General features: G+C 38.9%; 1 protein-coding gene across 5 annotated transcripts in view; it reads right to left on the bottom strand.

Annotated features, from left to right (window-relative positions):
- The window catches only part of zmp:0000000660 (arf-GAP with Rho-GAP domain, ANK repeat and PH domain-containing protein 2), a 165,419-nt gene that overhangs the window by 59,425 nt on the left and 88,353 nt on the right, over positions 1 to 17,641 (bottom strand). For all 5 annotated transcript variants that reach the window (XM_037976413.1, XM_017426249.3, XM_037976414.1 and 2 more), the window contains 3 exons: positions 11,125 to 11,269; positions 5,066 to 5,168; positions 3,700 to 3,898 (listed from right to left, as the gene is read on the bottom strand). In XM_037976413.1, the coding sequence (XP_037832341.1) occupies positions 3,700 to 3,898; positions 5,066 to 5,168; positions 11,125 to 11,269 (447 nt within the window). The remainder of the gene's footprint in view (positions 1 to 3,699; positions 3,899 to 5,065; positions 5,169 to 11,124; positions 11,270 to 17,641) is intronic.

The following is a 17,641-nucleotide window of genomic DNA, read 5'->3' as shown; positions in this document are numbered from 1 at the left end:
GCAGTTTGGCCACGCCCACTTTCGATTACATTAGAATCACGCGATTTCACACGGGGGACAACTTTCCGTGAAGTTTGGTGAGTTTTTGAGTATGTTAAAGCCCTCAAATTTGCGATCTCGGAGGGAAAAGAATAATAAGAATAAGAATAAGAATAAGAATTCCACGAAATACAATAGGCCTTCGCAGCGCTGTCGCTGCTCGGGCCTAATAATAAGAATTCCACGAAATACAAGAGGCCTTCGCAGCGCTGTCGCTGCTCGGGCCTAATAATAAGAATTCCACGAAATACAAGAGGCCTTCGCAGCGCTGTCGCTGCTCGGGCCTAATTAATCAAACTTTTCCTTTAAATTGGTGGACGTTATAAAATACGATAATGGTTTATGCTTGTCCACGGTCTTCCGCTGGTGTTTGTCTTCATTTTTGGATGATTAAGAAGAGAAATGAGAATAACCTTTTTAGTCTCATCTACCCTACTGCCATAAGATAGATTACACAGAATGAGTTTAACGTTAATGTGCTCGTCTTGTTAGAAAGTGTTTCATTTCATAACATTCTAAGTGGGAAGGTTGATTGGTGCACTGTGACATATAATGATTATCCAGATCTATCTTTCATTTCCCCCTCATTTTACTTTGGTCCTTGTTATTTGTGCTTCAGGTGTCTTGGCAGACGACAAATCAAAAAGATCAATCTCCTCTCAAGTACAAAGCTGACACCAGTGAAGACATTTGAGAGCTCCTGAAGTCTCATTTTTTTTAGGGATTATTATCATTAACTAGGAATTGATTGCTGGGCTGGTGACCAGAATGGGGCTGACAGATGGCCAATCCAGAACATTTAACAATAACTCAGATCTTGTTCCTATACAAATACACTGTTATTTTATTTTTTTATTTGTTTAGGTCTTATAAAATAATAGATTAATGACCTATAGTACAGCTTTTAAAGGAATGTTTCAATTGAGTTTTATTTGTAAAAGAATATCTTTGTATAATAATCTAGAGTATATTATTTGCAGGTTTTCAGCAGCAGAAAAATAAAGCTTCTAACATGGGGCTGTTTCAAATAAAATTCTAATGTTTTTAGTTGGTTTTTACCTGCAAAGATTTTACTATAAATATGCAGTCAGACTTTCAATTCATCTAGAAATGTGAGAAATAAATTACATGATGTTAAATCAGCACATCAGAGCTTAAAACGCTTGAATAAAACCAAAACGGCAAATCACTGCATTTTGATTATTAACAATGTCTAAAAACTTAATTCATCTACTTACAGAACACGATTGAAAGATAACTACTAATAAGTTTGCGACCCTGCAAAAAAACTTACCTCACAAACATCACTAAATAATATTTCAGAAATAAGCAGTAAACGGAGCACATGTGACACATACAAACTTCTGGTGCATTCTGAAACGAAGCATGTTGGAAACATGCAGTGATTTTAATTGAAATGTGTTTTTATTTAATCCCTCGGTGCGACGCAGGGGCACCTTTCATGCGGTGGTGTCATTGTAGAGAAAATAACAGTTAATCCCATGTCACAGACTGTGAATCCTGAAGCAATCTTTTCAGCGTTCCAGAATCCGCCATCCCCCTGACAAAAACACAGCCTCTTCTGGCGCCGAAGGCTCTCAAATGTGGTCTGTGAAAGGCGGGAATGAAAAAAATGAACACCGCTGCAGTTCTTTATCCCGCCCCAGGTGAGATGGCGGGACGGCACTTTGCGCGATTTGATCCACGTCGAGCTGTAAGTAGATTAAAAAGATCTATTGATTCTCCCCCTCCTTCTGTTCGCGCGTCACACTGGCGCAATCAATTGAAATGTTCCAAAATCTTTATTATCTGTCTAAGTATGCGTGAACTTTAGTTTCCTTTCAGTCTGTTCTTTAAATAACTCATGCTTACCAGTCATGTGGACAAACAGCATTAGCCACAAAACCCTCGTATTGAAAAAAAAAGAAGTAAATTGCACATAAACCGCTCTAAAATTATATCGTCATACAAGATTTGGCGAGCAGCTCAGGGGGAACTGAGTCTCATTTTGACTGATGATAGCTTGTCGGTGCATTATATAACACCGGCCTTTACTCACCTCTTTTTAAACAAGGCCTTTTCTCATATACAATTCTGTGGCACTTTTTCCCCACTCTCTTCTAATCGCCACCAGCTATGATTTATTATTTCAAGTTAGCGACTCACAGCAGAGTTCTGAAATGTGTAATGGTGTGAGAAACTGAAAAGATGAAAAAGCCTGTAAGTGGCAAAAGCATTCATCTGTCACACCCAAATAAAATAAAAAGATTAATAAGAAGTGAGAACAGATCTCGCCAATGCTTTCCATTTATCATAGACTCAGAACCTCCGTTGGAAAGAATATAATTAATAAACAATAATAAACAATATTTGTCAAGGAAGGCCTTGGCTTAGCAAAAATGTCATCCCACAGCCGGAAGCAGCTGAACCGGAATGTGATTGTCAAGCTAAAATGTGCTGAATGTCTCCAGTATATAAGCAGGTGCAGAGCAGTCGATTTGCCATTTTTTTAAAGTGGGGGTGCAAATTGCAAATTAGTCTCTTTGCTTCCCCATTTTTTGAATGATTATGTTATTACTTCCAGCAATAAAACAAAATCAGGCGGTGTTTATTGATTCTATTTTACTTCCCTGGTTACAAACTAAAACTGTAATGTTAAAGATAATAACCAGACTTTTCACCCACCACCTCCCACCCTCAGCTTTGAGGTGGTTTAGTCCAACTCAGCTACACTGACAGCTGTTAGCGTCGTAGTCAGACATACAGCGTTCAGCTGTGCAGATGTAAAAAAAAAAACAACTAATGGTGTTTTCTAAAGTGTTCAAATTTTGCTGCATCTTTTTTGGACTAGAAATCAGACAGAATAAAGTAAAAAAAAACTGAGTGATATCACGCTATTTGAGAGTGCAAGATATCCACAAATTCATAAGTGGGAAAACTTTAGGCTGCTCTTATATATAAAAACTGGACTAGTGGAAGTTTTGTAATTTTTTTTTTTTTTTACATGCGTTTCATGTCAGTATTTAGCCACGGTTTGCTTAAAAGCAAAATAAGAGAAATCATCCCTAAGGAGGTTTCTAACTCGGGTTTTCTGTATAAAAGTGTGCTGCACTGTTCAATATACCAACATGCCATACATAACTGTCCTTCCTGCCCCATTTTACAACATAGTCAGGGGCTAATCTGTTCAGGGATGGTCAAAAGTAACAACATTTTTACAATTCTCTGATTTTTAAATAAAAACTAATAATAAAACAAAACCATTTGATCTACAGGTGGTGTTAACAATGGTTAAATACAACTGCATATTACGAAAAGTTGTTTATTATATTAAATTAAACAAGCATTCCTTGAAGTAATGCGTATCGTCTGCTACCGAGGTTTTAAACAAAAATCTCGCTCAATGTCAGTGCCTGGAGTACGTGTTGGGGATGACTCTCAGCTGATTCTCAGCCTTTCCTATACTTCTTGTATTTTGTGAGTAAAATCTGTGACATTTTTTCCACAATGCTCTTATCAGAGCTCAAAATGTTCCTTCTGACTTGACTAACACGCCAAATTAAATATATTAAGCGTGTTAAGCTGCTATTGCAGTTATTTTTTTGTAAAAAATGTGAGAAAAATAAAAAATACAACTATGCCACCAAACAACTTGCTTACTGAGCTCCTGTAGCTGTTTGAGCTGAAGAACCTCCTCCTCTCCCTCCTCCTCTCCTGAGCTGAAGTGCAGGGCAGAACCTTCCAGCGTGAACCAGCCCGTCCTCCAGTGATACAGATCGTGACCTTCTTTGTACTGGAGTCTGCCAATCAGTTCGCCATCTTTCTGCACCAGTCCTTCCACTTTAGACGGGACGAAGCACTGCGGATTACACACAGAGACAAAAAAAGAAAGAAAACAAACCGGTTTGTTTATTTCATGAAAGGTCTGGACTGCAGGCAGGTCAATCCTGCACCCAGACTCTTTGAAGCCATGCTGCTGCAACAAATGCAGTAAGATGTTTACAACTGTCTTGCTGAAAAATTGCAAGGACTTCTCTGAAAAAGATGCTGTCTGGACAGGAGGATATGTTGTTATAAAACCTATTTTTCTGTACTGATGGTCTCTTTTCTATGTATGTAAGCTGCCCGTGCCATAGGCACTAATGCAACTCCATACAACAGCGGAGGAACAATAATCTGAAATTGTTCCGCTAATTTTAGACGCAGTATTTGGCAGACTGGTAAGTGTCTGTCCATCTATACTTATGAGAGTTTTAGCCACTCTAGAATGCTCTTTTTAGACCAAGTCCTCTTATTGACCTGTTGCCAATTAACCTAATTAGTTGCAAAATGTTCCTTCGGCTGTTTTTATTATTATTATTATTCAGACCACTTACTTTTACAGCCTTCTGTTGCTCCTATCCAGTCTTTTTTTGAGTTGTGTTGCAGCCATTGCAGTCAAAATTACCATACATTTAAATGTTCCACTGTAAATAAAATATGGGTTTTTGAGACTTGCATTATGTTTTTGTTTACATTTTTACACAACTTTTTCTAAATTTGGGTAGAACAATGCAAACACAGAACAGGTGCGCCTGTCACCAAATGGAAGTTTTTGCTAAGTTTTAAAAAGTATTTTGCTTTGTTTGACCATTGTTCTGTGGTTTAATGTGAAATACCGAGGTCTCTACGGCTTACGCTACAGATGGAGAGACATATGTACTAATGCTGCGATCCCTCGTGCTACGGCTGCCTGGGTTGTCTAGGACTGAAAAGATAAGAGGCAACAGGGGGCATATTTATATAGCGAATTATTACAAGATCCGTTCAGCATGCGGGGGAAGATGGCAAAACCACTTGTCTTAAGTAGAGACAGCATGGGGCTCACTGAGTACACTCTGTGTTTCAAAGTCGCAGTGTAAATGGAAAAGTGCAGCACATCCACACAGTCTCTTTGTTTTTACTTGAAGCGGAAAAACCAAACTTGTAAGAGAAGCAGAGAAATGTGTGCTTTATGTGTGGGTGCGCGCCGTGCAAACTGTGTCACCTTTGTTAGCGCCTGGATCCAGTCATGCTGCGTAGCCTGCGTTTCAGCTCCGACAATCAGCATTCGCTCCGTCTGTAGATACAGCTCGACAGTAAACACAGCCCTGCCAAAGACACAGAGGTCACTTTTAGATATCTGGAATTTTAAACAAAGTGCCCTCACAAACATGCACTTTAGAGTTGAAACAAAAACTATTTACATTTCCACACATACTAAAAAAAAAAAAAAAAGGAGAACGCATACAAAACTGCATTTTACTGTATACTGAGGGGGATGTTTAATACTTTTATTAGGATCAGTTGACTTTGGATACATTCACACCTGGATTGCTCATTACAACTGCAGTTACATTTATTGTTACTGAGCAGTTTCTCTGCAGGAGGTCAGAGGAAACTTGTTTATGATCAGTTCAGTGAGAGCAAAGGAAAGGAGCGAAGAGCTGCTGTTCATACAAGAACACTTTTTGTAAATACACAAAAGTTTTATACTATTTCAGGCTTGTGTCCACACAAAAGCAGTGTTTTAGGAGCCCCATAAACTGTATTTTTTGAAAACTGACTCTCGAGTAAAATAAAATACATAAAAAAAACCTGAAACACCACCCTTACATTTTTGTGTGGACAGCTTAAATGCAACCTTTTAAAAAGGGAGGTCATAGCCTGTCCCCTAATCTAACCTTTGACACGAGGGCATCTTCTTTTTAAATGTTATGTTCACATTTTGCACCCAGTGTGAAAGCTTTATGGCAGTGGTCTCCAATCCTGGTCCTCGAGGGCCACTATCCTGCAGGTTTTCCTTGTTTCTCTGCTCTAACACACCTGATTTGAATCAATGGGTGATTAACAGGCTTCTGCAGAACATGAAGAGGTGATTTAACCTCTGAATCAGGTGTGTTGGAGCAGAGAAAGAAGGAAAACCTGCAGGATAGTGGCCCTCGAGGACCAGGATTGGAGACCCCTGCTTTATGGCCATGCACCATACCTTGTTTCCTGTTTTGGTGTGATTTTGTGGCAGCATTACAGCACCACATGCATTATTTCATTATGGATGTTTCAGTATTTTTACATTGTTGCTCTGTTCAAGAGAAACAAATAAAAAGAGAATGCATTTTTGTATGGACAAAACCAGTTTGGAAAATTGAAGATCAATTCTGACCAGGTTAATGAAGTAATGGCTAGTTCAACTAGGGCCAAGACAAAAAGTGGATTGCTGCCATTTTTAAATTAAAAGTTCTATACTTAGAAATCTATGATTTACAACTGCAAATAGCAGAGCTAGCAGCTACCTAAAGTTCTTCTGGTACAGCCCAGGCACTTCTGGCAATAGTATAATATTAATACCAGAAAAAAAAAAAACGTAATGAAAATCACAATCAATTTCAAATTACAAAGTTATACAACCAAAAATGTTAAGCTATCCCAGCTAGAAATCTCCCAGGGTGTACTATAGCTAGCAAATGCTATTTTCATTTCAGAATAGCCATAGAAAGCTGCTATTTAGGATTTATGACCAGACCCAAATTTGTACAGGACTGGTAATCCAGACCAAAGTTTTAAGTGAAGTGGACATGCTACTGTTGAGACAAAGACACACATACAAAGTTCTTATGCATTTTATTTGGTCTATTCATTAAAAATGTATATTTCTAGCATTTTAAAAAAAACTGCAATTAAATATATTTTTTGTTTGTTTCAACCGTAAATGTTAAAACTGATATCCATATATTGTGTACTTTAGCTATTAAGGGACATTTACTGCATCTGCCTGGATCTGCGTTGTTTGTGTTTAAAAGTTTATATACAAGTACTAAAACAGAATCCTTCAAAAAAACGATAAAAGAAAGATGCATGCTCTTCCACACCCATACACATACACAAAGACTCCTGGGAAAACTGTCAAAAAAAAAGGGCAGCTATTAATCTCTGTTAGTCTCACATCCTGTTGTGTTTGCCTTCACTCCAAACACCTCAATGGAAGGGCCACAGGTCAGAGTATCACTAACTTAATGGCCTGCAAACACAGTGCCAAGCAGTCGTTAGATTTCTGCTCCGAGCTCCAGCGGTGGCGGCTCTAAATGCTGCAGCGACGGCTGTTCAAGACGACGGTGTCACGGGGGTCACGGCGGCTATGAGCCACTCTCTTCTCGCAGGTGTCAGGGGAAACAGGCGAGACACGGGTGTTTGTGTGCCCTCACATCCCTCCGCCTTCTTCCCAGCTCAGCCACTTCAAGTCCCCTCCTGTCTCCGAGCTGGCAGGTGTGCAGGTGCTTGTTAGTGGAGGTCCCATAGGGAGAGAGTGGAAGAGTACATTGTTGTGTTTGGCAAATGGTATGGTAAAGAAAAGAGAGGGGGAGGAGAGATGAACACTAAATACTGTGAGTCCCAATGGGAGGTACTGTCACAAGTTTGGTGAGGAAGGTGATCATACAGCCAGAACCACAAAGACTACTTTCATGGACTGCTCACTTACCTTAAATTTGAAATGTAGATCTTTTTATAATCTAAATACCTTACAATTGAGGTACTTTGTTATACTCATATCGTGTTTATCTGTTGTTTTTTTATCTCATACCTCCCTTCAAAATTTGTACCCATGATGACAAACGAGCTCTGTATGGACGGCTGCAAGTATCAATATGACACTAAGTCAACAAATGAGACAAGATTAAAACTTTTTAAACCTCATAAAAAGGTCAGCAAGTAAAGTCTTTACTCCTACATGAACACACACAGATCTAGAGTCAGGAATCCTGAGTTGACTTGTTGAGTTGACAACTAGCTTTATACAGTAGTAAGCCTGATTCTTCACTGTTAGCATGAGCTGAACTGGATCACTTAAAGAATCCCTGAGTAAGTTAAACCTGCTTCGTAGTATAGGGCACTGGTCAACACGTGAGATGTTTAAGTCACTGCATGAAGGTGCAAATTGGTGTGAGACAGTCTGGGGACTCAAGGCTGTATGTTTGTTTTGTATTTTTTTCCCATCATTTCCAGTGAACAAAGAACAGGTCTTAATTGTGAAGTTTTGAGTTTCAGAAAGTACAACGTACTGTCATCATTGTCATCATAGAGTTTACGGTAAAATTCTGGCACCAATAGCTGCAAGAAATTTACCTTAAATTCTAGTTTTTTTTAAATGATGTAGCCATCTGGGTTTTGAGTTACTGACATTTTTTTAGATCATAAAATCATCAGGAAAGAAGGTGTGATTTTTGTTTTCCTTAAAAAAAAGTGTTATCACATGCCGTCTTTATTTATCCAGTTTCTTCATTGAGTTTTAATTTACATAAAATGCTAGACCACTTTCGTTATATTGCCGTAAATTCATTGTAAATCTTTTTATTTTAAGTTAAAAATGGACTGAAAATTGGGAAGGAAATCTGGAAATTTACATCTGGAAAAGTATGGAATAAAAAAAATGTATAAGAACCCAGTAAAAAGTTAAATTTAAGCTTGATTTTAAGGTCGTCGGTGATTATTTTACTGCTGTCCTGTGTGTGTGTAACTTATTTCACAACCAAAAGTCTGCTTAAAGATAAAAGGGGGGCAAAAATGATGTAATTGCATTTGTTTTTTTATTAATCAATATGAGTTAGATGTGAAGGTAAAAAAAATGACTTGCCTTGTTGAATCAAGCAGCTGAGTCAAAAAAAAAAAAAGTTTCAGTCAAACCTCAACTTATCAAGAGCCAACATCCTCCTTTTGCATTGATTCCTGAGGAGTGGGTTTGTAATATTCATGTACCTTTAGCAGACAGTATTTCACAGTGTCCTCGGCCACAGTGAAATTACCCAAACGCGGCGTTTAATGGAAACGACTCCCACGGCCTCCTGTAGCGAGGTGATAGGCTGCTGGTAGGAGTGTGTCATCTGCATATATTAATATTTATGAGCAGCAGACAGTCAAGAGGTGAGACGTTCCTGCTCTCTCTGCGCTCAGGCATGCTGGGAACGCTGGAAGTCGGAGAAGTGAGCGAGAGTGAGGCAGAGTTTAATCTAGTGAAACGCACGGCCATTAAGCGCGTTAGTGACAGAGAAATAATAGCCTTTTTTTTTTTTTTCGGGGTGATGCCGTGACCTGTAACTGGGATGTATGCTGCAAGCTAAAAAAAATAATAAAATGGTGACTACACAAACACACACTCATGGCTTTGTGTCTGTGTCCAGCTCATTACGCAGGATGAGGTGTTATGTTGCCAGATGTGCTTCTTATGGGTGCACACACAGCATTTACAAACAAACACATTGTTCACTCTTAACAACATCTGCTGCTGTCATTAAAGAGTTAGCTTCTGCTTTAATCATACGCCATTATTAGAGTCCTCGCTTTGGAAGTGAGGAGACACACGCGGTGACACGCACTTGGTGCGATCCAGTGGGAGTGGGAGAAGTGTGAGCGAGGCATCTGTTTCTCCTTTTCATTTGCATCACCTCCAGCAGAAATAAAGAAATAAAGTTTGTCATCAGTGCAACTTTCTTTTTAACTAAATCGTAATGTGACTGACGAATGGCAACAGTAAATTGAGCCCAGGAAGTGGTGTTTAAGGCTGCACAGTTCATCTGTATCAGCGGCAAAGAAACAAGGAAATATAACACTCGTAAAGCTCTGAAGGTTCTGTTCAAGTGAGTGATGCTCGGTCTGAGGTTATGCAAACAAGATGTATGATGAGGAGGAAAGCAATGCAGAGGTCTGTGTTTACAAGCGGCTGGGTATTTACTGGATGTCAAAACAGGCTGGCATTCCTTGGGAAGTAAATTATTAGGCCGATGAAAAAAATAAATCAATGAGAACTTCTTGTTTTCGTGTGGTTCGAAGCGGATAAAATTACGATTGGGTAAAAATGATTAAAAGGATTGGAAATATAATGGCATTTAGCAATATGGGTAATTTATTGTAAAGAAAAAGTACTTCTAGACATTTTGAAGCAGGGTTCTGTCAAAAGGTTGTTAAACAATTACCATCTCGCCTGTTTTGTAGATACTGTACTGCTTTGGACAACCTCAGTTTGGAGAACTAGTTTAATGTTGAACAGACTGACAAGCTAACGACACGTTCAGCAATGCTAAAATCAAAGTGGACTGTTGCCGTCTTAAAAACAACAGTAGTCTCAAAAATTTATGCTGCCATCAGTTTCACATTGTACGTTATTTACACTCAATTCTCTGATTATTTACACAAATAGGGATAGCAGCAGCTAGCTCTGAACCATTAGCTTATCGATTCTGTCAGAATTAAACTCCTCCAAACTTGGGTTGTTCAAAAAGCTGTCTTGTAGATAGCTTTGAACATCCCCAGTAAGTGATTAATTTCTTATAATTTTTTGACAGAACTCCTCTTTAAAAGATCTGAAATACCCCTTTAAGTCTCAAAACCAGACTGAGCTCCCTGAAAATATAATTGGTTTATTTATTCAGTTATGACTTATTGTGCTGATTCTAAATAATAAATAAACACTGTAAATTGTATTATATAAAAACACCAGAAATCAGGTAACTTTTATTAACCTTTATTTAAGCGGACAAATCCCACTGAGATCATAGATCTCTTTTCCAAGGGAGGCCAGGGCTAACTGATTTAACGTGCATAAATTCAGCATTTAAAATTTAAATAATCTACATAATTCAAAAAAAGGAAAAAGCTTTAAAATAGAATTTACTTATTAGAACAGAACAAGAATAATAACGTAGGTTTTAGATATTTATATCTGACTGTGGCTCTGAAAGGTTACTGAGGTCAGGTGAGCAAAAACTCCTGGAGCAGATTAACGTCAGGGATGGGATTTTTCCTGTAGCTGCACATCAGCTGTGAAACACCCTGCCCTTTCACACAGCCAAAAACCTTAAAAATAAGGTAAAAATCTATTTTTAGGGTTTAGCATTTAAACTGGACTGAGTTTATGGATTGTGTGTTTTGAGCAGGTTGTTTTTATTAATTTTTGTTTAACACTTGATATTTTTTTTTTATGTAGAGCACTTTGATCAACACTTGTTTTTTGTTGGACCTACAAATAAATGTGGCTTAATATCATCAGTTGATTACTCAATGTGTGTGTGTTTATACCCAGCTCCGCTCATTGTCTCTGTATTGCTGATCGCCAGGCAGACCACCTCGGTGACGTCCACTCGTCCCATAGCTGAGGCGCTTCTCTCACTCTCGTAGTAACTCAAGAAGCCGCCCTCCAACGTGCACCAACGACGCGCCATGTCTAAAACACACAAATACACAGAGTCAACTCCCGTATTAAAAAGCAAAACAACTATCGACAAATAATTTAAAACACAGCAATTATAAAAAAGACAAAAAAAAACAACAAAAAAAGTAGCTGTTGGACTCAGTTGTCTGAGTCGTCTGATGCTGAAGTTGTTATGTCACTTTTTTACCTTTCTATGTTGGTTTAAAAAGTCTCTATATTGCCGCAAAGTTTATTGTTTCACTGCGTTGACTCATTCCATGATCTGATTTTAAGCACACACCTAATATGTCTACACTGAAGTCACCTCAGGAGTGCTGTTAACTTAGCAAATTTATCACTATAATTAGTGAGTTTTCAGACACCTCTAGTGACTCTTTTAGAGTAAAGCAACGCACAACAAATGTAGAAACTGTTTCTAGTGTTACTGGATTTTTATGGAGATTGTCATGAAAGCATGTATTGCTTTTAATCTTCCTAATAGACATGTTAAGGTGCTAACGTGGGCTCCTCCCTGGTCCCAAAGCGCTCACAAGGCGGCCCAGTCCTCGCACAGCATCCCTCCCGGCTGCAGTCAGAGCAGAACACGTCCACCTCACTGCGCCCAACTGCTGCAAAGGACTGATCTGACCCCGAATTCAAATCTTCATGTTTTATTGTGACTAAGTGGACAATAAGACTTAGGAAAACTGAACTACAGTAGCAAATAAATAAATGAACCCAAAGATAAGGAAAACAAAGGGAAGCAGGAAGTCAAAGTGTCTGGTGTGATAAAGGTATAGTGATGCTGCATTGGTAGACAAACGGATGCAGCAGATTGCAAAGAAATGATGGAATCTGTGAAAGTTACCAGGAGCCAACATGATACAGAAAAATGATGGGAACATTGTGGCCTCCATTTGGTTTGTTGCTGCATGAGGCCATAGGGGAGAATCGCACAAAAACATTGTGACTAAAAACATGTTTTTTTTTAATATTGCAATATGCATTGTGTATTGTGATGAAACACCCAAATATTACATTTTCTTACAGGTCATACCACCTAAATACCAACAAAATATTACAAAATGCAACATTATGTTCTTATTCTTCTTTAGCCTTTAACCTTTATTTAACCAGGATAAACTCCTTGAGATCAAAGAGCTCTTTTACAAAAATATCCTGACAATAATACATTTATAAAATGTTAAATAAATCACAATAAATAAATGGATGTAGCTTTGGAGATGTGTATTCAAAGTAAGTACAAAGCCGACCAAGAAGGGTACAAAGTGGGTGAAGGTGAGCACCAAGGCATGTGTGTCAGACAGCTTCTTTTTGTTGCCAAGTATAGGTATGTAGTGAGAAAAACTACAAAAGTACAAATTGTTTGAAGTACAGTTTTGCATGGAGCCAATTCTGCCACTTTAGAGTAAAAATTTGAGGTGAAAGTTCTTTCAAAGTAGCATCCAAATTTAAAAGTAAAAAATAAATTTAAAAAAATGCATTCAAACAAAAAGAAAAATCAGTTGAAAGACAGCACAAGGGAGATGGTATTCAGTAACCTTTATTTCCACAACTTCTAAAAAAAGTTTGTCAAGAAGCTTCAAGATCTGTGTCGAAGCCGAAAATGGAACTGTGTTTCAATCTGATGACTCGTACAAAAAGAATTACTCAATTTTCAATCAGTCATAATATTCTCAGTCCATGAACAAATGTATAAACACACAAACAAAAACGAAAGCTGGTAAGAAACTCCGTGCAGATTTCAATCAGCAAACATCATCTCCACGGAAAAGCTGGAAAACACACAACGCTGTCTTTTATGACTGTCTGACTGTGTGATTTACATAGCCAATGAGCGTGAAGTTCATGAAAACATACCTAATTTTGGATTTTCAAAGTCACCGTGCCATCTGCTTTTTTTGTTCCCCAACAAACGCACGCACACAAACAGCTTCCCACCCCACACCCCCTGTCGCTCGCGACTCCAAAGTTTCCAGCGTATTCATCTCATGAATATGCTAATTGTGCATTCCTCTGCCAACTGTGTGTGATGTTTCTAAAGGAACAGATATAGTTCCAATAAAAAGGAAGTGTCGACAACTGGATATAAAAAGAAGAAAAAAAAAAAAAGGATGTGATAAGCTTGGAAAAGGAGGATGTCAGTTTGGCTCTATTCACCCTTCTACTGCCACATTTTGCAGCTTTTTCTGACGTTGTGTTCTGTTTATTTAAAAAAACAAAAAAGTTATTTGGACAACAAAACAGCTTTAAAAAGGCAAAATAATATATTTTTTTTTTTACCTTACTTGGCATTTAAAAAAATACTCCCTTTCTGACCCCACTTCACTTCAACAAAAAAAGATAAATTCTGCAGCTGTAGAATCATCGTTTTCATTTACCCACTGTGCACGGGGAGGTGTTGTATGCGAGTGTTGGATAGAAAGAAGGAGACAAAGGGTGGTATTTAAAGCTATTACCACTCTGATCTGTCTGGCAGGATATAGTGTTGTCTTGGTAATGGGAAAGGATGGAAATACACTTCACTTTGGTTTTAAATGTATCCCTGAATCACTGAGGTTTTGCAGAAAATGTCATGTCCATCATTTTTCATCCAACAGGAGATGGTGAAGTTCTTGTTTTATGCCACACTGGTGTTTGTTTTTTTTTAGACCTAGGATTGGGCAATAGGTAACGACTTATCTTTGAAATCACATGAATAATTTCATTTAAAAATTAATTTTCTGTCAGTTACCATTATAAGAAGCGAGAAGCTGTAGTCATGACGACGTTAAGTCAAATATGTCCTGACGACTTTTTAGTATTGCGTTGTTCAAACAGAATAAACACTTGGGAAAAAAGTCTTTTATCTGTGTTGTGTCAGATAATGATTCAGACCCAGACAAGTGGCAATTACACTGACAAAAAATTTAGTACTCAGAAGGATTGATCTGATTTGGACGCAATTTGGTCCACAGGCAGACCAGTGATAGGTATGTAAACGGTTTGATTTGCAAGAGCCGGCAAGTACAGAACAAGTGAAAGTGGTGACATCACGAACGGAGCTAGGCGGCTGACGAAGTGTCTGACAGTCAGGTGATGGAGTTTGATAGAGGTTTCATTCTGAGTTTGAATGAGGCAGGGTGGTTGTATCATGGAGCATGCAGATGTTACAGTACATCAGGGCACCAACACATATCATGAAGAGTCTGGTCACCAAAAACACACCAGGTGTTACAGAACTCCATAACATCTGGGCCTGCCATCCAAAAATAGGTATTGGACTGTTTACAACACTGTGCTGTCCTGCACCGTGTCTCTGTGACTGGTATCAGCTGGTTTACAGGTTCACTGTCTCATGAGAAGCTGCCTTTAACAACAGAGCAGCTTCCTAGAATTTTATAATGGCCGCATTTGGAGAGGTGGGTTGGCAGGTTAGTGACTTGGGGGAACCTGACAACACAGCGATACATCACTGGCATCTTGCGTCAACATGTTTACCCGTCTTTAGATTGTCGGTCAACAAGACATCACCCATCCAGACAGAGTACGTGTGTCTATGGTCTGCATCTAGTGGCGAGCCAAGTCCCTCGATCTTCCATCTTTCCTCAATCAAACTTGTGTGAGGTCAACTTGAACATCAACTCCAACCCAGTGCCAATTTGCCAGATCTCGAGGGTCAGTTTCAACAGATGTGAGCCGACATGCAGCAGAAGAGGATACAACTACTGTATAACTCCATTCGCACCAAGTCACTGCTTGCTTCCAGGCTGGTAATCCAATGTCATGCAGTCACATGACCTTTTAACACGTGCAGTTTCATTTCATTTCCACCATTACATCCGGGTGCTTAACTTTTTTTTGTCAGCGAGTGTATTTAGCTGTTGAAGTAACAAATAAAATCAAGGCAGAAACCTGTATTATAACTAAAGATAAAGAACATTTGTGAGGCGAAAAAGAGCGGAGTCCAAATGTGGAATAGCTCAATGAGTTTCACATAGTTGAATGTAACTATTACTGAACTACAATGAAATTTGTTGTACAAGTTTCTTCCATCCATAGCAGTAAATGCAATTTGATGCTTTTAAAGCGTTCCACCAGGAAACGGGATTTATCACAAATCTGCACATCAGTCAATCACGAGCGTCCTTTTCTCTCCTTTGTTTTGGGTTCAGCATTTCTTAGCGGGTGGGACACCAGTAGCTTCCACACAAGCACCAAAGCGATACGTGGAACAATGGCGCTTGATTTACAATCAGGCAGCTGCGTCCATTGCCAGCTGTTCCCCAACACACAGCAATGGCCCCGTGGCCCAGCCGTTCTCCACAGGAGTCCACAACCAGCCACAAGAGACAACACTTGCGGAAGCCAACCGTGGTACATGCCTCCACCAGATAAAATGGGCCAATTAGCTTGTACGCCAAAAGATCTCCCTGCTTAGTGTTTTCCAGAGGAAGGAAGGCCTCCTAAACCACAATATAGGACCTCTTTTTCTGTATTTATGCTTTTTGTAATCATCCAATTTATTCTAGCTATTTGCAAACTGCACAAAATGTTCCAAGTGTGCGAGATGAACAGGTTGATTAGATAAAGTCATCAGTGCAGTAGTTGAACTATTTCATTGTTCACAGATTGAATGGGTTGAGGCAATAATACCAAATTTCCTGAAAAAAGTTTTGACTCAATGTGCAGCCAGCTTTACTTTCAAACACTAGATTTGCCCAATGTCTTCCTAAACTTTTTTATCGACATCGAACAGACATCCATTTCAGCATGGATCAAAATAGCAGGCTGTGCACTCCTTTCAGTAAAAAAATAAAAAAATCTTCCCTCGCACTCCCTTCTCCCACATCCACCTCTTCCACCAATCTTCTGCCTATCTTGCCATCAGACTAAAATATCTGCAATGAAGACATCTGGTGGACAGCTTGTCAGGGGGGCTGGAAATGGAAATCGGGAAACTGAAGGGATCTGAACGATCTGTCTGTGCCAGAATTAGAGCCCACTTCATTTCATGAAGGGATGGAAAGATACGGCATAAGATATGGTTAAAAAAAAAAATCACTATCGATCATATTTAACTTTAGCTGCAATAATACACACTAATTTAGCTAAACAGTCAAAAATTAATATTAGTTTACAATACAAGCTCTGTGTACCCCCCCCAAAAAAAATGCAAAACAAGTGGCAAATTTGAACACTTTAGTCAGTGTTTGATAAATGAATTTGAATATAAACCACAAACAAGATAAAAAAAAACTGATTCCAACTTTGTAAATGAAAAACAATTGAAGTGTTCATATGGGCTCAATAAAAACTAATTCAACTTCTATCCAGAACCCCTCCTCCATCCATCGTCTCTCTCTTTCTCTCCCTCTTTATGTGGAAGTTGTGAGTTACTGCTGCCGGCAGAAGCAGGGCGCTGCTGATGAGGAAAAAGACTAAACTAATCAGAAATTATGGGTGCCATTTCCCTGCTGCCACTCACCATTTCAGACAGTATCTGCCAACTGTCTCCTTTTTTTTTCTTCCCCTTTTTCTCCCTGGACTCACACTATCACAAAGGCACGCAAAGATGAATGCACAAAGCAAGTACACACTTTTAAATATAATGTGGGCGCAGGATAATTCACTCGTTTGCCTGGTTTAAGGAAGAGGACTTAATTTACCCAGGAATCAACTGTTTCCACAGGATATGGAGCCAAGTTCAACAGAACAGTGACAGGAAAAACAGTTCGGCGTAGTTTTAACCACAAATAAGACAACAAAAGAATTGATGTTTTTCTTCTTCTTATCCACATTACCAGCTGTATCTACACGGAACACATTGTGGCTAAATGCTTATCAGCTATGGATTTTATTTCATGCTGGTGCACATGTACAACATCATCTCGGTCAACGCTATTACCCAAATTTCATGTCAAATTATTTTATCTAGAAATAAACTCCATGCTGGCAGAAGTACAAAAGAATGTTGGAGTTATCTCTAGATAAAAAGATTAAAAGGAAATAGTTTAAGACGCAGTGGTGGAGTACTTTTATTAAGCCCTGAGAAGAACCTATGAATTATTGAGAACACTGGCACCGTCTATAGACCATCAAACCATTAGCCTGGGAGCTAAACGCATCCTGTAGTACATTCAAAATACCCCGTCCCTCCGTGCTCACACAGTCCCGACAGTGCTTTCCTTTTTCATTGAGGAAAGTTGGAACGAGCTGAGTTTTAAACCCAGGCCGTGTGAATTTTTTAACAGCTGCTGCTCAGTTAAAGTGCTATTAATGCACAAAAGCAAAAGCCCTCTATAATACATGAAATAATAAAGTGGTTATAAGCTGAAATATCACAGCAACTATCAGGGAAGGGTAGGTGAGTGTTTGTGTGAGTGTGTGTGTGTGTGTGTGTGT

This window comes from Kryptolebias marmoratus, linkage group LG7 (genome assembly GCF_001649575.2).
Source record: "Kryptolebias marmoratus isolate JLee-2015 linkage group LG7, ASM164957v2, whole genome shotgun sequence".
Classification (NCBI taxonomy): domain Eukaryota; kingdom Metazoa; phylum Chordata; class Actinopteri; order Cyprinodontiformes; family Rivulidae; genus Kryptolebias; species Kryptolebias marmoratus.
This window is presented reverse-complemented; position numbering and strand designations above follow the sequence as displayed.